At 42.1% G+C, this 20,650-nt stretch overlaps 1 protein-coding gene across 8 annotated transcripts in view; it reads left to right on the top strand.

Moving 5' to 3' along the window:
* Positions 1–20,650, top strand: part of ERC2 (ELKS/RAB6-interacting/CAST family member 2) — a 931,006-nt gene that overhangs the window by 755,592 nt on the left and 154,764 nt on the right. For 4 of the 8 annotated variants that reach the window (XR_013554185.1, XR_013554186.1, XM_078442937.1 and 1 more), the window contains exon 18: positions 5,746–5,811. The exons of the other annotated variants lie outside the window; for them this stretch is intronic. Coding sequence is in view for 2 of the 4 variants with exons in the window: in XM_078442937.1 (XP_078299063.1) it covers positions 5,746–5,772 (27 nt within the window). In the remaining 2 variants the exon portion in view is untranslated. The remainder of the gene's footprint in view (positions 1–5,745; positions 5,812–20,650) is intronic. 8 annotated transcript variants of the gene reach the window in all.

Here is a 20,650-nt window from a genome sequence, read left to right as displayed (position 1 = left end):
TAGCAGAACCAGAATCGTGTTAAAAACACAGTTTTCACTGTATTTAACAAAGCCAAGTGTTAATGACTGATGGATGAGGGAGCAAATATAAAGCCTGTCTCCACCCTCACCCCTTTTTTATGACTATCTGGCAGTGGCTCAGTTTTTAACAGATGTTGACTTTGGGCTCTGAAACAATATTGTTGGCCAACGTAGAGCCTTCCAGTATTTCCATCTACAGCTGGGTATCTTGCATCTTTCAGCTGAGAGATCTGGTGCCATGTACAAAAGACTGGTTTGTCAGAATTACTTTTGCTTGAAGGAAATAGAAAACTAGTTTCTTCAGGTTGCCCCACGATGAAGCCTCCCCCCCTCCCCCCCGCCAAATCAAGAAAATGCCTGAAGATACTTCATTAGAAGTGAAGGAGAAAGCCAACCACTGCCCCTCGCCAAATTCTGTAATGTTTTTTGATGGCTTAGCAAAGGACTCAGATAGTTGCCCTCCTCAGGGTATCCCTGTGAGTTGAAGTTGCTGAGAAGAACCACCCCAGACAGCACAGGCTTCTAGTCTCTGCCTCTCCCTTGAGGAATACCCTGGTGTGTCTTTTAAAGTACTAACCTCTCCTTTCAAGTTCCCGCTCAGCCAGTGACAGTCAGCTTTCACCAACTGGGTTTGGAAGAATAAACCAGGAAAGTGGCTGGTGTAGTGCAAAGGAGGAAAGAGCCATTCTTGGGAGAAACAAGTAAACACAATCTTGGCAACTCTAAGAAACTCTGGAATCTAGGCAGCCTTCTGTCTCAGAGGAGTTGAGTCATTCAGAAAAGAAAGAAACTGATCCTATATACTTACTCATTTGGAAATAATTTGTCAAATTCCCACATTTGAGACATTGTGAGGCCATATGAAGTGAGTGAAGGCTCTCCTTTTCCCCTTAGGGACCTTGAAATTTGTTGGGGTGCTGCTGATATAAGCCCATTTAAGGGACAGGTACTGTGTGCATGTGAGGTTCTCTTTCTTTGAAGAACCAGAGAGACCATATCTAAGTTGTGCCATCCCACTCCAACCAGGGCCTTCAATAGCTCGCAAAGAGGGCAGTACAAAGTCCAAAGTACTTCAGAGCTGAGAAAAGCAGAACCAACAAATGGCTTTGGGGTCAACATGAGCTCTTCTTTCTGTGGCTTCAGAGTTCACATGTCAGAAGGGTATACCTTTGTGGTCAGGCAGACTGGAATTTGACCCTGGCTCCACAGCTCCTAACCAGGTGTCCTGTGGTGAGCTACCTGATCTTTTTTCCTGAGACTTCCTTTCCATATCTGCACGAAGCCTCCCCAAGCCTGTGTCATGGGGCTGTGGGGAGACTCAGTGAAGAAACACAGAAAGCGGCCTTGCTCAAACCTTGAACAGGTGCTAATACCTGCGGGCTCATTTCTAGTCCAGGTCGGAAATAAGCTAACATTTATATTGTAACAGGGCACAAAGAAGGTATCTGAACCTAGATAGGACTCTCTTCTTCTTTGGGGTCTGCAAATGTAACAGATACAGGCTATAACAAATACAGATCATGTAAGAGTTTACAGGCATTCCTGACCCCATCACCTGAATAGAGACATCCATCCATAGGCAGGGAAGGTGAGAGGCATGGATGGAAGGTCTCCAGAGAGAAGATATGGACTTGACCCTGAGAATAAACTTACTAGTGCTCTGACAAGGCTAGGTGTCCCTGTTTTCCAGATTCATACCCATAGGTTTCCTTTACACATGTGTTTGTCTTCCCTGGCTCTGGCCAAGCCCGTAGTTGGAAATGCCAAGAAGAGTTGCTTTGGTTGAACCCAGACACAGGGCACATCATAAATCCCATACTCTAGTCCTGCTTCCAGGACTTGTGCAGCCAAAGTTTGCAGAATCTTTGGGCTTGATGTTTCCAGAAAGTTCAGAGAAGGCATGTACTGAAGTAGGGTAGGGATAGGTCTGGTGACTGTATAAACCAGACCCTGTTAGAATCAGGACAATCTCTTTGCATCCCTTCCCTCAAGAGAGCCAAGGTGAACTTTCTGGCAGAGACAGCTAGCTGAATTCTCACAGAGGCAGTGGGCTGATTTGAAAGTGATGCTTCCATAATTTTGCTCTCATTTTCAGTTAGGATAGGTGTGACAGTAAGGTCCCCTTTAGGGACCTAGTCCTCCAATTTCAAGAAAAAAAGCTAACTGTTAATTCTAATTGCAGGTGTTTTTGAAAAACTATTCAGTGATAAGCTAGGGCTTGCTTGCTGGTTGTAGCCAATACTTGAAAATAGAGACCAACTAAAAGCTTACACTGGGCCATTTATCATGTTATATTATAGAGTTCCTTCCCAGAGCTTCTTTGCTGGGACTAACAAATGCCTCCCCCCCAGCAAAAGGAAGTCACCTGTCTTGTCAATGATGGCTCGTTCCTTTGTCCTTAGATCTTGTCATCAACATAGCCCTGTGAGCGGCCCATCCAGTGAGGAATTTTGTTTTATCTTAGTATTTAGAGAATCCCATTAGGGCCCAGCATCTGGTACTGCAGGATTTCCATCGAGACCCCATATAATCTCTGGAGCTATAGATTCATCCTGAGGTTATTTGATAGCTAAGCCTCCCAGCTCTTCCAAATTTGCTGTGTTTTATGGTCACTGTGCTCTGGTCTGTAGCCCACCTTGGATATTCCCATCCCCAGATGCTGTGGAAAAAAGTACACAGAGGACTGATGGAATAGAGGCTTTCTTCCCATCCAGATATTTTGGCAGCTCCTGGCATAGCAATCACTCAAGAAGGACACGCGAGGGAGCAAACACCAGGCGACATCCAGAAAAGCCAATGCAAAGTAGATTTGGAAACAGAGAAACAAGGAAACAGACTCTCCCAGACCTGATAGATGCATTTTGAAAGTCCCAAGAATTTCTAAATAACTTGGCATGAAGTTAGGGTTCAAGTGACATTTATCTGTTTCTTATTTTTTGGCTCCCAAATTTACATTTCTGTGCAGTAAGGTTGCTGAACAAATTAATATTTGCATACAAAGATGTAGGCAGTGCAGGAGTCAGACAGCTGTGAACGTTTGGAAGTACTTGGAGCTCCCCCTCTGATTAGCTCCTGCATTTTTGTTTTTTATTCCCCAAGCGGACACTCACTCTGACCCAGATCACTTGGTGATTAGGGTCAATTCATGTTTAAGCTTTGAAGATTAGAGAGACCAGAAATGGCCACCACCTCCCCTTCTATTTTCAGTTAAAAACTTTCAACTTTAAAAACAAAAAAACCTGAAAAAAATGCATAATATTCTGAGTTCACTAAAGGAATTTATCCACATTTCTGCCATGTTAAATGTTAGCAAAGTTTATATTGGACTGTCATATTTCTTTACTTTATTCACCAGCATACAAGACGTCGATCTCAACATCTGGTTTTTAATAACCCTGGACATCTGGGAGCTCCTTTTTATTCCTATGGTGGACGAGGCACAGTAGTGATATTGGCAGTGTATATTTTCAACCTACAACTCCTGTCTGTTTCAATCATAATTAATTACCACTTTTTAATATATTTAATTTGCTAAAAGTGATTTGCATTAGACCACATTTCACTGTTAAGAAAATAGTGGTAGATTTTGGTGGCAGTGGCTTTCCTTTTTTCTTTCTTCTTTAAAATGTAAAACCCTCCATGAATGGATTTGAAACAAACTAAATGTATACATGTTTGGGGTTTTAAATGCAAAATGAAATAAACTTCCCTGCAAGGAAAGTGATTTTACAGTCATTTAGACTAAGCGGTCAACAGGGGCTGTGGGCTGCATTTTAGGGAAACCTCCTATTTTGTTTTGTGACTGACAAATCATAGCATCGCTCTGTGCCTAGAGTTTCCCTATGGCAGTGACTTTGAGGCTCAAAAATGTTATAATGAATGCTAGGGCTTCCATCCAGAGAAATATACTTACACACATACCCACAACATTCTTCTTTGAATTTCAAGGAGTGGCTAGACCCCTTGAAACCCATTTGTGGATGCCTGGGGGTCCCTTGACTTGACTTTCCTTCTTCATTAGCATAAAAAGGGACATCAACTTTGCTTTTCTACAGGAACCCGGGAGGAAGTTTAATGAATATAAAAATAGTATTTCTCAAGTTATGTAGGGAAAAGAGAAGTTTATTGCCAGGAGCAATTGCTAGATTGTGTAATGATTAATAAGCACAGATAAATTTTACAAGAGAAGACCCAGCTAAAATGATCAGTTGTACCTTATTTTTTTTGCCAGAATATCCCTATCTAAACTGTCAGTGCAAGTTCACACTGAGTTGTCCAATTCAGACTCTGTGCAAATCACTTGATAGACTCAAATCAGTCAGGGATTGTTAACCCTTTATGGGACATAGATCCCCTTGGGAATCTGGTAAACCCTGGTCCTCTTCTCAGAATATTTTTAAATGCATAAAATAAAATACATGGAAATACAAAGAAAACAAATTATATGAAAACTCACTTCAAAGGCCACAGATCTGAATGTTTGAGTTGATGAAAATCACCTTAGCCTGTTGGCAAGATTAGACTGAACTATATTGCTGTTTTTCTAGGTCAAAAATGGTGAAATATTGGCATTTTTATATGATTCAAACAAATATTACAACAACTTATGCAATAAGAGTCCAAATGGTGAGAAAATGATCCAAGTTATTTTTTTTCCTGTTCCTAGTTTTCAAAACAAAGAAGCAAATCATGGCAAAACCTGATTTCATTGGGGATTTATTAAGGGACACAGCTCCCAAATTATGTGTGAGACCAAGATATGAACCACTCAGTCTTCCACACTTTGTTTCAGTCCTGCAGTAAAAAGTGAGAATTCTTGTTCAAAACATGACCTTGGAATGGTAGATTTACTTCTGTCTCCAAAGATTCAATTTTTCTGCCTATTGGCCACTTCACTAAGTGAGGAAAGTGGCCAGAGCCATTCTGGAAACATTTTCAACAACAAGAATTCAGACCAAATAAGTTTCAGTTTATCCATAGTTGAGCACAATTCTTAAGTTAAACAAAACTCTCTTTCTACAAGCATTCTACTGAATTGAAAGTTTACTCTCTTCTCTTTGAAACTTATTTGATTGCAAATGTATAATCATTCCATGCAAATGTATAATCATTCCATGGCGTGTACATCCTCTTTTATGCTGAGAGCAAACAGAACCTGACAAATCAAGAAGATCACAGCATGTTTGAGCCTTTGTGAAATAACCAACGTGAATTATTGCATGCTACAAAAGTTTGTTCCACCCAAGGAGATGGAGTTTTTTTGTTTTTTTTTTTTTAATTCTTCTTCAGCCTTTATTGATACTCTAAGCTTAAGAGAAATTAAGGGTATTTGATTACTATAATTACTTCTCTGCTTACTTAAAAGGTTTAATCTACTCCTTAGGCATATGCAATTCAGATTGCATGCTTTCCAAAAATATAATCATCTGCTAATGTAGACTAATTTTAATCTTCTAATCCAATCTTGACACAGAGTCAGAGCTGGGTGGGTGGAATGTTTTGTGTGGGGGTTGCCATAGATACAAAACTGAGTTATGTATTTGACAAGTCAGTGATGTGGAACTTAAGTTACTATAGATTTTTTTTTTCCTCACTCTTTAAGATTAAAAAACAAAGTGAAGATCAGTGTGCCTTTCCAGTGCATCACGGTGTAACTAACCTTCTCTTCTTTCATTCCGGTGCTCCCCTCCTCTCCGTGCACCTCCCTACCCGGGCCGGCCACAGGATGACGAGGAGGGCATATGGGCATAGCCGGGCCTGTAAACCAAAGTTCCAGTTTTGTTTTGAGGGGTGAGAAACCATCTTTTATATCATTTTTCTTTTAAAAATTGCATTCTGGTGTTGTATTGTATGTGTGTTCAATTGTGTTCGCTGATGTTTGTGACTGTGCCCTGCTTCTGTGTTCTGTGACCACCCCCAAGAGACCCCTCCTTCCTACTACCTCTCCCCACAACCACATTATTGCTCTGCCGTGTTGGGGCCGGGTTGAGCACGATTCAAATGTTTCTGTGTTATTTAAGACATAAACTATGCCCTTGCTAGGATTTATACACACTTTTCAAGGCATGATTGTGGACTCAGAAATTGTCACTATTCTCCAGTAGCGGTTTTCAGCCAACTGCTTGCTTTTACCAGATATACCAGTGTGGTGTTGTGACTCTCATGTCCTGGTTCTGTCACATGTTTGGCAAGGAAAATAAAACTGTATACCTTCATGGAGCTGAAACTGTCATCTCTAAGAAGCCCATTTGATGGATTGTACTATCTCTTCTATGGCAGTTTTGAAGAAAACACAAGGATCAAGGCATAGTGATGGTGAATGGGTAACTGTATCTCTTTAAATGAATTAGAATAGAAATCTCAGTATTGGCAGGTTAGTGGCCTTATACCTGTTGCTTTTTTTTTTTTTTACAATTGTGCTTCTATGGAACTTGTAAATTATAAATTTTGCACATTGCATTTTTTTAGAGGGTCTGCTCTTTTAAAGGATGATTTTTAGCCATTAACAACCTACCTTTTATTTCTGTATTATCTGCATTATAATTGAACAGTGGCACATGTAATTGCCACATGGTTATAAATGGAACATTGAATCCTAGAGCCTTGCTGCCATGAATCACACCTCTGCAGGATACTGCAGGTTGTTTAACAAGTCATTAACTCCCCAGAGTTGAATACCTATGGTTCCATAGAATATGCTGTTGAACTGATGATACTGTATATGACATTTTGTTCAGAACAAGGAATGTGGTCAATTGTGTGCCATGGTGATTTTGTATGGTCAAAAAGAACTCAATACGTGGTTCTTTTTCTGGGACAAATGTGAAATGTCACAAATGTCTGTGATTAGAGAGGCAATTCTGGGGGATAACTTAGCAGATATGCCCTTTCCCAAGTCTTGCCTTCATATTACATGGTAGCGGTGCTTCGGGCGAATTTTAAAACAATAACTGGTATGTTTTGCCCATAAGTGACAGTTTTGTTGGTGTGTTTCACTGCTTAGTTAAACCTGTTGCAGGTCCCACCGGTGGTTCATATGGCTTTCTCTGGTGCTGTGTGGGAATACACGGTGGCAGATTTTCAAATACAACATCTTTCTGCGTGGTAAAGATGTAACACCTCCTGGATCCATTTGCTGCCAGTAGAATCTGTTTCTTGGTCACATCAGACTATCTATCTCTCCTCTTCCTGCTTTCCTGGGTAAAGGGGAAAACAGCACTGGAATTAACTCTTCCAGATACAGAGTGTTTCCAGAGGGAAGCTTGTCAGTGTGAAGAGGTGGGGAAACCAGAAAAATTCCTAAGGTCCTATCTGAAAGACTCTCTCCCTATGTAGGAAAAACTTTAAGGGAAACATCACATTTACTTGTGCAGAAAAGTTAATGCATGTGTCAACTGACCTACAATAACATTAAATAAGGAATAAAGGTTTTACAAGGTTAAAAAGCAAACGTGTGAAACCTGCCCACAGCGTGCATGGAACAGGTAGGCAAAGGAAGGTTCTATGAGTTTGGGGTGGCCTTGAGAAGAAAGAGTAAGTCCTACTTGGGGCTCTTCCATGAAGCTCTTTCTTCTACCATCATAAGTGCTGGGGTGCTGGGCTCTATTTATGTCTCCTCCTGAATAGTAAAGATTTTATTGCTCTTTCACAAGATTCATGACATCCACCCTGCCATCCCCTAAGATAGGACCCAAGTTGTCATCCTCAGGGTGGAACTGGGGCCAAGGCTCATAGAAAACCTTGCTTTGCTCAAGGCAAATGGAGACAACAGTGTTAAGCCCCTACCCCCTTTATTCTTTCATGAATTTCCCAAGCACCATGTACCCCAGAAAACAAATGTCTTCTGAAAATTAGTCAATATATAATCCTGCTTTAATATGTTATAATAAATTTTATAGACTTCTGAGGAAAACTACTTATCTTTCTTTATGACTCCTTTAAACAAGTTTGCTCAGATATCCTCAGGCTTTTAAAACCATATCTTAAGGATTTAAATAATGAGATACTGGGGGAGCCTTCCATTTTCGAACAGCCGTTGCATGTTTTGAGTCATATTACAATCTGTGGGGCCTAAGGAGACATTAAATTTATAACTAAAGATGGATAATAGTGGCACATTAAAAATTAACTGTTTTGAATATTTTGATTTATGGCCCTTATAAAAGAAATATTACAAGAAGTTATTTTACTAGCCATCAGTAATATGCTCAGAATAGCATCAGAAGTCTCTGACTTGAATCTGGTGTTTGGTGCTGAAATGAATCATAACTTGGGAAAAGTCGCTCCAAATATTACAACAAATTGGAATTAACATAACAGCCCTGACAGCTCCTCCTTTTTTTGCCACTTCCAGACACTAGCCCAGGCATGATTTATTTGTCTCACTGTGATCATTCAAGGGTGGTGTTTTCTGAGAGCAAAGTGAACTGGAGAAAGTTTCTTTTCTAAAGGGTTTCGACAGCCCCTAGAGTCAGGCTTTCCCTCTATAAACCTCATCCTCCAGCCCAGCCTTATCAGCATGTGACCTATATAGTCCACAGAACCCCAACCTTAGGACTCCACTCTTGCTTTAACGCTCTGCTGTCACTGTCGTTCTTAATCATTTTTTATTTTGCACTGGGTTGTACAAATTATGTAATTGGTGCAGCTTGGATCCAAAATATATTCCTATATTCTGCCTCCAACTTCTCTCTACCCTCCCTGCTGGCTCCTCCCCACTCCTACTTTTCTTATGCCTAAAATTTACCTTTGGCTTGCCTTATTTTGTGGTTTTCTTGCAGAGACTCCACAGGTCACATTTCCAGCAAGTTGTTGCCCTCATGGGCATCCCTGTAATGTGTGTTCAATCATTGTCCTCTCGCCCCGTACTTTTGATTGTGAAAATGTGCTCCTGGAGCCCTTACTGCATTTTCTGTCTAAAAAGCAGTTGCTTAATTCTTCATTACTTTCCTTCAGGAAAATCCACTTGATGTGGCAATCATTTATGTCAGCAAATAACCCTTCATTTCTACTGAATGGAAGTACTTTCCTTGGACCTCCAAGAGGCCCTTTGTTTCATGAACATTCAATGAGGTGGGGCAACAAGGGACCAAATCTAGGCACCTTATGAGATCTAGTGCCACACCTGCCTTGACATTTGAATGTTTGAGCTTTTACTATGAACTCTCATAATTGAGCAGACATAGAACACAAGATCACATTTATTTCTTAGACCACTGAGAAAGGAAGAAGTCTTTTTAGATTGGAAACATATGTAAATTTTTAGGACCTGATTCATAAAAATACAGATGTGGGCATTAACAAGTTTTGGCAAAGGGCCATGATGCTGGTAGGTGCATCCTGTTCAAAATGAAGAAGTGTAGTTCTGTGCCACCAGCAGATGGACACTGTTACGGTGCAAGTATGAATACAGAGTGAAAGTGTGAATCATAGAGCACTTAGACACAAGGACGGGGTTTTTTTACACATAGAAACAGTGCTCAGAGGCCAGTGGAACTCCCTGTCATGGCTCCTATCAGGAAGAATGAGGAAGGAGATATTTTTTTATGGCTGGAAAGTTTATATCCTTCTTGTTTTCTCTTGGTACAAAAGGTCTAAACACTAGGTTTGTGCTTGTACTGGGGCAAGAGAAATCCAGTAGCTGGAAAAGAAGTCGTGGAAAGAGCCTTGGGTTTTCAGTTTTCATAACTGATGTTCCATTTTCTCTGCAAAGTAGAGGTTTCCTTATACCTCTTGTACACGGATACCAACCTCTGTCTCCTACAGCTGGATATCAGATGCATCTCCTCCTTGTGCCATTTTATTTCATTTATTTATCCATTCAGTCATTTTCATATAGTCATCCATTCTTTCATCAAATGGTTAAATTCTTAGTTATATGCTAAGAAAACAATGATAAGTAAGGTAAATATGTCTGCTACCCTGTGGATCTTTCAATATAGTTGAGGGAAACAGACCACAAAGAATTACATGTGACTGGAAACTTTATACATTTGATTGTTGCTTTGATGGAAACCAGGAAGATATTGAAATTAACAAGAGGAAGCTACTTGGTTAATCTACTTCAGAAAGGATTTCAGCAAGCATCTCTCCAAGGAAGTGAGTTTTATGCAAAGCCTTGAAAGGAGGAGAGTCAGCGGCATCCGTGCCAAGATGTGTGTTTGGGAGGTGGTCCTAGGCAGGCATGCAAATGGCAGAGGGTGAGAAAGGGTTTTATGGGCTGAAGGAGCTTGAAGACCGTAACCCAGGATAGAAAATTAAGACAATGAGATGAATATGAAGAAGTGGGAAGGGGCCAGATAAGGTAAACCCTTTTTAGGCCAGTGTAGAGAGTTTGGGTTTTAGCCTAAGAAAAATGAAAACATGAGAAGAAAATTAGAGGATCTTAAGCAGGAACATGGCATGATTCAATTTATGCTGTAGAACAAGCCTGACTGTGGTGTAGAGGATGAACTATCATGGCAGGAAGAGCAGAAGTAGGGGTTCTTCCATCATTTGTGAGAGAACTTGATGGTTCTGACCCAGGGGAGCAGTGGAAGAGATGATACCCAGCAGGGACAAGTGGATAAATTGGAGATGAGACTAGGAAGGGAAGCCAGCAGGACTTTGATGGACAGATAAGACAAAAAACTAAATTGAGAACACCTCCAAATTTCTACCTTGGGCGTCAAAGCTGGGGCAGGCCATTGTTGAAGGTTGGGGGGCTGAGTAGGAGTCCTGTTCTGTTCTGTTTTCCCTAGGCATCCAGTCAGGCCAGAGGAAAAGCAGACTTTTGACCTCCCTCTTTTCTATTTGCCTACATATCAGCATGGGGATCTTTGGCCTCCCATTGCAGTGACACGCAGACTGTCAAGTTTAAAGAATAGCTGAAGTCCACCCTCAAGAGTTTGTAGTTCCTCTGACTCTCCAAGAAAAGGAAGAACTTGAATATCAAAGATTGCAAAGAAAACTCAGCAGTCATATAATAGGGAGACATTTGAGGCATAGTGGTCTACATTAAATCAAGTTCCTGAAGTTGCAGAAGGATGAAAAGAACCTACAGATAGGAGGAAATGCCACTGGTGATTGTAGTCCCCCCTGAGATCCTCAGGCATCAAGAATTCTGTTAGCTGAGGCACATTTGTGAGATTTTGCCTGCTCGTGAGGACAGGTTTCCCATCTTAACATTCTGAGTGTATTATTTCTAGTAGAAGAAACTTTCTATAACTTGTTTTCAGGAGTTCAGATAAGATGTAACCAGAAGTAGTTTTGAGATGTTTCAGAACGACCATGATAAAGTCTCTGCTTACTTTCAGTGCAGAATTCATTCCTGGGCAAAGTGTGATGTTTTTGCCTTATCTCTTCCCCCACTTTCTTTTTCTGCTTCTCCTTCTCCTTCTCCCTCTCCTCCCCTTCTCCTCATCTTCCTCCTCTTCATCCTCCCCCTCCTCCTCTGCTAGTCTGGAAGATATCTAGTAAAGCTGCTGTTCAGAGCTACAGCTTCTACGTTTTGCCCAAAGTTCTTGCAATCAATAATTCAATAAAAAAAATACTTCTTCATCTCAGTACTGGTGTTGAGGCAGTGAACAAAATACAGTGCCTACCCTGGAGGAATTTAGATCAGTATACAGATTCTTAAGCTGATATTTATGAATCCCCAAGGATCTGCAAGTCCCTTGACATGGCTAACAGACTTGGTTTTGGGTATGTGCACATCTTCCAAGGAGAGCATCTGTGATCCTCCACAGATACTCATGGGGTCAGTAACCCAGGAAAGGAGAACCACTCATCTATGAGAGATTGGGTCACAATGTGTTGGGGTGGCTCATAATGGGGTCTCTGAATTTAGATGGTACTGGGTTTGGGTCCTTCTTCCAGCACTCTTTGGCTGAGCGGTCTTGGATAAGTGTCCTTCTCTCTCTGTCCCTCCATTTCCTCATTTGGGGAAGTTTGTGCACACCTCATAGGCTGTGGTTAGTATTACCTGACATGAGGCAAGTAAGACACCTGACCATGTCTGGTGCACGGTGAGAGCACAGTCCTCATCAGAATATCACTATTATTATTACTAATAGGCTTGGAAGAGCAGACTCTGTAAGCTGACTGAAGAAAGTAGTTGGTACTGTGGGATGGGTGGATTTGGGGGATAAGAGAAAACACAGAATAAAGGAAAACCAAAAGGGGAAATCTATTCCTGTGATCATAGCTATACAAGCCAGCTGCACATTTTCTAGCAGGTCTTAAAGCATGTTTACCCTAAAAAATACTCTTACATTACCTTTGATTTTAATGACACCCAGGTATAAGCAAAGGAAGTTTTGATTGCTGGAGACTCTAGATTAGTTCATATTTCTAGAGGAAGGTTTCTTCCTCAGCTCAAAGAAAAGTCGAGTGTATAACATGAAAAGTCAACAAATATTTGACAAACGACTATGAGCTGATGACTTGGAAGAGAAAAAAGAGGGTAATTATGTCTCAGTCCACCTCTTTCTGCTCTCAAGCATGATGGACTTGGGGGCTGGGGTAGAAGCTTTTAAGTAGAATCGAGAGCAGTAAATAAGTTCTTGTGGGTTTTTCTGGAACTTGTGAGGTTACCTGGCAAAGCAATGCATGTTGGCTTGGATATGACCACACTCTCAGGACCTGAAATCTGGCTGAGAAATCATAAACAAACAGTGGTGATAAATGACTGTGGGCCAGAAGCAAGAGGTGTCTGGTGCAGTGTTGTTGCATTACACTACATCCTTCCTGTGCCAGGGCTGGCGCACAGGGAGTGCTCCAGCCTCTCCCACCCCTTTGTCATTTGCTCTAGAGTACAGTGCTGGTCTGCTCTTGTTTAACCTCTTTATTAATGATCTGTAAAAGGGAGAGAAGAGCATGTGAGGGAAAGTTGCAGATGACACTAATTTGGGAGGTGTTGGAAACACTAGCGAGGTCAGAGAAATCACACAAATGGCCCAAAGAAGGTTAGGAACATGGAGGGAAAGTAACAAATCTTGGAGAGTCCAGACGCTCACATCTGGTGAAAATTAATCTGAAACACAGATATCGATGGGTGGGAGGACTATGGAAAACTGAAGGATAAAAGAAAAATAATAAACTGAGTGGACATTAGGAAATCTAGCCATGGGTGAGAGCAGGGAGAGAAGTGCCAATGGCAGTTAGCACTGTCCAGAAATCAGCAGGTGCCAGAGAAACATACATCACTGTTTGTGACAACCCTGCCCATAAGTTGTGTCTTACACTTGGGACATCATAATGTTGTATACACTCTTTTCCAGAGAAGCATCTATGTTACCAAGAATATGGAAGAAGTTTTTCAAGAATACAATAACTAAATGAGGTCAAGGCCCCATTTAATGTTGGATGTAGATCCAGAATTCCCAGTAAGAGTCAGCATTCAAACACATGGCCAGAATGGCATTTTCAGACAAAGCATAAGGGATTTCTCTTGGAATATTAAATGTGGACTTGAGAAGACTGATACATCTCATTCCTAGACTTGGGGACCCAGAGTAGACACTTCTCAGAGGCCTACTTTGGGGAACCATCCAGTTGGTAGGCAATGTTAACAAGCTGGACCAGAATTTTCTTGGTAGTTCAGGGTGAGGGACCCAAGCCCCATCCCTTTTCAACCATATCCATAGCCCCAACAAAATGGAAAACTGAGATGATAACACCCAAACCAAGGGTGCATATTTATGACCACCATTAGATATATGAACCAGAGTGTCTATATTCCTTCCAGCTGGCCATTGTGCCATCCATTGGCTGGAGGCTGTTGGCCACACCCAGGTGGGACCTAACTCTGTCCTCAGGCCTTTTCCCTATATACCTTCCCCAGAGTAGCATGCTGCCTGCAGGAGAAATGTTGACCCACTTGCTTACCAGATGATCTCATGAAACCCATTTTACCTGGGTGGCCAAAAGGCACCTTCCCCATGAATGTGTCCATCAGACACTTTGTGATGGTAATGTCCATTCCCTCTAGCCTTATTTTCTAGCAAATGTAATGTAAATGCTCAGAATCACAGCATACAACAACTGAGAACTTCCATCTTGCCCGGCCCTGATTTAAGCTGCCCCATCTGTCCCATACAGATCCAATACTCTCAAACACCAGGCCACACTTGCCAGCTAGCTCACAGGGCTGTTCCCATGGTGACAAAAATCACTGAGATGCTGAATCTGCAGAAGGAGGAGCTCTGCCATTTCTTTCAGCCTTCATGAGCTTTCCACAGCCTGGGGGTCAGCCTGGCCACTGTGTGCCCAAACAAGTCAGGTCCCTCCGGTCATGTCTGAATTGGTAGTCAGGATTCTGCCTGTCTCCAAGCATTTCCTTAGTTCCTTAGTCACTGTATATGCAGAATGGGGCAAACAGAGCTCTCAGAAAGATGTACAAGAGAGGTTGTTATAATCAGTTTGAAAGAAGATCATTTCTCAGAGAAACCTGCTAGACCCAGAATAAAAAGGCAAATGCCCAAATGGCTAAATACATTGTACTTTCATCCTTCAGAGGGAAACATAGAATGAGGCTCTGAAATAAAAAATCACAAAGATCACTTTTACCAGAAAACCTGAGCTTCTTAAAGCCATTTTCCTCATTTTTAGTTTCTATGTTTATAATAGAAAACTTAGAAAGTTTAATGAAGAATCAGGAAAAAAGAAGTTCTTAAAAGTCCTCATTCAGAGAAAGTACCATTTGTAGGTACCTTTTCCTTTACAGATATGATCATGTAAGCCTATACTTGATGGGGATAACTCCCAATTTTGCATAGCCTTTGGTCCTAAGTGGTTGGTAAGTACCTTGGTTTTAAAGTCACATAGACCACTTTTAGGTGCTGCCTTGGGCCTTTATTTATTTATTTTTTTAATTTTCTTAACGTTTATTTATTTTTGAGACAGAGAGAGACAGAGCATGAATGGGGGAGGGTCAGAGAGAGGGAGACACAGATTCTGAAACAGGCTCCAGGCTCTGTCAGCACAGAGCCTGACGCGGGGCTCGAACTCACGGACCGTGAGATCATGACCTGAGCCGAAGTTGGCCGCTCAACCGACTGAGCCACCCAAGCGCCCCTGCCTTGGGCCTTTAAAGGTAGCTAAGACTACTGTTGTTATTTACTCAGTGTCACATGACCATCTTTCCATATTGACAAATTGACATCTGTCTACAAGTTTGATTTCTTCTCTGCACCAGGCAGTTGGGACAGCCCCTGCGGGGAGGGGAAGGCACACAGCAGCTCTGGGGAGGGTGTGAGAGTAATGAATGCTGTCCGGTGCATTTGTTCTTGGCAGTGTGTGAGGCTTCATTGTTCAGCACTAAGGTGTCAGCCCAGGAGCCCGGATGCCTGTGGCCACCCTGAGTCAGCATGTGGCCTTGCTGATCCTCCAGCATCCATTCTTCTTTCAGCACACCTTGATCTCTGATGTAACTGCATTATTTGAGAGTAGTTTCTATACAAATCCCTCAACAACAAAGAAAATCAAAACCCCTCCCTGATGAAAAAGAGAGTCTCCCCACTGCCTCATGGTACTGGGTTGTGCCCAGGCTCTGCATGTTGGTCTTTTTGCTGCTGTTGTGGGTTACTTTATGCTTTAATTAACTTTCTGGACTTGTATCTGCTGGTGCCTGGGCAATAGCTTGGGAGCACGATGAAGTCACGTTAGAGGAAATCCTTTGCTCTCCTTTGTCCAAAGATAAAGACACACTAGGAAATGGAGCGTGCCTGTTTTGGTCTGAGAGGTTACAGCTTGCTTTAGTAACCGCATCTCCACCAGCTGATCTGAATTCAGCCTCACAGGTCCTTCACTATGATTGGCGACAGAAAAGAGTTGTCCTTCCCACTCATGGAATGTGGAAAGGAGAGAGGGAGAATGAGCAAGTGTTCTAGAGCCAAAGAGCAATCTTTGTCCGTTCTTATACAACAGGCTCAGGACTCAGTGAAATCCAGTATGTCAGATAAGGAGGTTGACAGTGTGTGAGGGTGCAGGGCTGAGAAGTGCCTGATGAATTTTCTCCATGTTATTCTTCTTAAAAAATTATGAATTCATTAACATTTTGCAGAGGCCAGACTGTTAAGTCATTTCCATGCTTCCTGGAAGAGTGTGAACACCTGGTCTGAGGCTCAGGACTCCCACCCACAGAGGCTTTCCAGGAGCTTTGTGTAACCAGGAGGCTCTCCCTGTGGGCCAGGGCCAGGGAAAAATGGGCTCTCTCCATCTCCCCCCCCAGGGCCAGTCACTTTCCCAGTAAACACCGAGGGCAAGAGTGGCTAAGGAGAGACCTGTAGCCGGGCAGCTTTGTGCCTGGTCTGCCCATCCTTGGAAACATCTTCCAAGTTCTTTTCCCACCTCTCACTCACACAGCTCCCTTACTAGTTTAGAGGAAATCCCCAACATCTGTCCTGATTTTCATCAGATTCCCCATCAGCTCTATGAGGGTGGCAGGTAGGTAGCACTATGCCCCTTTTACAAAGGAAGAAAGTTGACTCCTGGTCACCTGCTCCTTCCCTGGTAGTAGTAATTCCATAAGGATTTCCTTAGAGCATTGATGGTAGTGGATGTTAACAGACACTATTTTTAAAAATTATAATAATAACACTTTATGTTCAAATAAGTGTGAGCAAAACTGTGGAGTAAAGAGAATTAAATAGGTTTCTTCATTTCAGGCCTTCCCAGACCCTTTCAAATCTCCGCTCCAGTCCTCAAGCTCCCACCCAGCCCCTCTCATGAGAAAGGGAAAGTGGGCCTGCTTTTCTGAGAATCGTGATACAGCCAGCAAGGGCTCCATCATTTTCCCCCTCTCCACCTCAGGATTTTTCTTCACTGACCACTTCTTCCCTTTCTTCTGGTCTCACCTTCTTTCACCTCATCTTTCTCCTCTTTTTCTTCCCCTTTTCGTGAGTTCCGGGTTCATCCAGCACATACAGCAGTTCATGGAACAGGGGCAGAGCTCTATCCCTAAACAGCTGTGTGGCCTGGGGCGCATTATTTAATCTCTCTGAGCCTCAGAGTCCTCATCTGGAAAATGGTGAAATTACAGTTTTACTTTCCTCCCTTGTGCAGTTCTCATGAAGATCAAATGAGACAATGATGTAAAACGCTAGCCCAGTGCTGGTACATAATAAGCATTCAGTAAATACCAGCCCCTCTTCCAGAACCGTAATGTTTCCCCACTGCCACCTCCTCTGATCTCTTCTTCACTGATCACCCCTTACAGTGTTGCAGCGTCAGTATTTCTGTAATTATTTATCAAGTATGTGCTGTGTTATAAAGATTTAAATGTTTACTCATTGGTTGTATCCTGAATCACATTGGGTGCTGGGCACCAGTCTGACTGCTGTGCATCTGTACGCAATACCGGAGGAGCAAACAGAACCAGTGTCTCTGGGGATCTTCATGCTTCAGACCAAAAGCTCTTTGCTGGAACGGTTGGACATAACTTTCCTAGGGTCAAGCAAATGGTCTCAGCAGCAACAACAAAAATATGCACCCACAAATTCAAAAGCCTTCGATACACAGTCCCAGTAAACTAGCAGAATGAACAGCCAATTGGAATTAGATACATGAAGAGGATACATTAAAACTTTTCAGCCTTTGCAAGAAATATCACCACGATGGGAAGTCAGGAGACTTTCCAAAAGAGGCCATAAAGCAAGGGAAATTAAAAAGAAAATGCTAAAATTGCCTTTTTCCCTAGATATTTGCACTGTCTTATCTTGGCTGATCCAGAATAGATAAAGGAAATACTGGAAACAGCTTGTTGAGAAAGGCAATGTTGCATCTTCTTTGCCTGCAGAAAAGCAAGTACATACTTGCAGACTTTGGAGTGTTCTTAGAGAGGCTTGCAAGAATTGTGCAAGTAGGGTATGTTCCAGAAGATTAGGAGTCCTTTGTGTTTCGTGTTTCATGGTTGCCAGCAGCTGGCATCTTTCAGAAATCCCGTGAAAAGTGGGCAGAGCTCCTTGTGCACACTTCTGAGCAGAGGGTTAAGGAGACTTTGTGTGTGACTCTTAATCTTGTTGGGAAATTTTAGGGTGAAAAATGTAATTACATCTGAAATGCCAACAACCCAGGCCAGAGGAATGTCTCCTCTTTGGAAGGTTCTTTGTTGATGAGATTAACAACTAAGCTCTCGTGCTCCTGCCTACAAATTATTCAGATTATTTGAAAAGAAATGAGAGAAGATACTGGGAGGAAAAACGCCACACACCACATTATGTAGCACTTAACTAATGCTCACCTGTTCAGCAATGAGTTCAACAAATATTTATCAAGTATCTATTGTGTGTCATATAACAGAAACTACACAAATGAGGTTCCTGCTCTTCCTGATTTTACCCAAGTAAGCTATGTTCTCAATTATCTGTCAGTGGTAGCTTATGAGAAGAATTCAAGGACTCTGCAGTTTAGCACTGGGCAGCTCCCCATTGCATGGACTCTATTGCCACCAATTCCATGTAGAAATAGATAGCCGTATACAATTCAGTTGCTGGACATAGAAGGCTGTGTGATATGGCCTGAACACCAGGGCTGGAGGCGGAAAGGGGTAACACATAAAGGAATTAAAGGAAATAGGACAGTGATACAATAACATTGAAATGTGGGGTCATAGTCGTTTAACTGATCCTGTAGAGCAAGGGGTAAATAAGCCATGGAATCCAAGTCATGATGATGGCAGAATTTGGTCAGAGGTGGAGAGCAGCCATTAATGAATGTCTCTTTTGTCCACATGTCCACATGCAACTCTACTTAGGCTTCCACCCCAACATGTAGATCTTAGGTTGCCCCACTTTACAAAAACCCCCGAGGTCACACAGCTAGAAGGTAGAGAGCCCAGGCTGGAACCCCATTACCCTGTCATTCACCACCACACCAGCCACTGTATAGCAAGGGGCTCTTCAGACCCAGCTCTTTAAACCACATACTGAAGTCTCTTCCCAGGTGAGTTAAGTTCCAAAAGTTTGCAGGACATCTGACTCATGGTTGGGAAATCAAATAATTATATATATAATATATACAAATATCCCCCACTTTTCAAAAGTTTGCATTTCACCTCTTTGCTTTTGCAAAAGACCTACATTGCCACCTGTTTTCACTAAGCAAAAGAAATGTAAAAAGTATTTTCGCTTTTGCAGGAAAAGCAAAAATAGCATTCAGCATTTGTTTTGCAGCAAGCCTGTATAGAGGCAGCACACATCCCTTGCAGTGAGAGCTGCCCACCCAGCCCCTTCTCTGGGAACCACACTCAGCTCCCCAGCATCAGGCTGCCATCGCTTTGACTTGGATCTGTGAGCACCTGTGCTTTGTCTTGATTTATTTTGTGCATCTGTTAGCAACATGTGTCCTAAGGTATCAGAAAAACTTAAGAGAGGTTATTTTGGGGGTCTGGGAAGGCTAAAATAGTTGCTGTATAAATTAATGTTAATTGCTTCTTTGCCTTACACCATTTTGGTTTAGAAAAGGTTTCGTAGGAAACTTTCACATAGGGCGAACCTTTACTGTGTATGTTAAACAGGGTGGTAGGTGCCCAAACTAACTCACAAAAGCCTATGTCATGTTGCTAAAATTCCTATCCTTACAGAGAAGGTTGGGAGACAACCAGGAGATAATAGCCGTGATGTAAGAGGAAAAGCAATAATATTGAATGAAAACTTAATGAGGCAGTGATTGATCTTGGGTTCTGATACTTTAGAGGTGGTTTTGTTTAAAAAGAACAAGAGAAGGCAGTGCCCATCTCATGAAGTTGTTTTGAGGATTAAATCCATTAAACCATGTAGTGTCTGGCGTCTTGTCAAAGTAATGTAAATGCTAGTTGCATAGATAAATGGAGACCTTTGAGAAGATTCCAAAGGGAATTTCTGAATACTTTTGAAGGTTTCAGAGAGGATGCCCTAAATAATTTATTCTGCCTGATTTTACTTTTGCAACAAGGGAGCTTCCTTCTATACCGCAGCTTGCCATTTCATTTGTGCATATGGTAAGTGCCCGAGTCACACATTCATAAATCCAGCACTGCCTACCTCAGCTAAAATTATAGAATAGTACATTTGAGCAGCAGCTACTGAAGCCCCGTGGTCAGACACCCAAATTCCAGCTTTGGAAATAATAAGGGTGACTATCCAGAGTACTTACAGCGTGCCAGGTACTTGACTTAACACATTGTCATGTACTAACTCATTGCACCCTACCTCTCCCCAAACAAACCCAGAATGTGGGTATTATTATTATTATTATTATTATTAGTCTCATTTTGAAGATAAGAACACCAGACCCTAGAAAGTTAAGAAAATTTCCCCAGGTTGCAGAACGAATAAGCAGTGGAGCTGGAATTTGTACATGGGCAGTTTGTCTCTGGAGGACACACTCTATGCAGGAATTCTCACCCTCAGCAGTATTAACATTTGGTGCTGGATACTGCTTTGTTGTGTAACTGTGCAAGGTAGGATGTTTAGCAGAATCCCTGGTCTCTACTTGCCAGGTACCAGTAGCATCCCTGTGCTCCTGCTGTGACAACCAAAAAGGACTCCAGAGTGTCCTTTTTGCCACAGTGGGGGCAAAATTGCCCTTGGCTGAGAACCACCGCTCTACATCCAGATGCACTCTAAATGGGTGACCCAGGAGAATTCTTGGAATTGACTTAGAACATTAT

Source organism: Panthera onca, chromosome A2 (assembly GCF_046562875.1).
Source record: "Panthera onca isolate mPanOnc1 chromosome A2, mPanOnc1 haplotype 2, whole genome shotgun sequence".
Lineage (NCBI taxonomy): Eukaryota > Metazoa > Chordata > Mammalia > Carnivora > Felidae > Panthera > Panthera onca.
The sequence above is the reverse complement of the archived record's forward strand: the minus strand, read 5'-3'. Positions and strand labels throughout refer to the sequence as shown.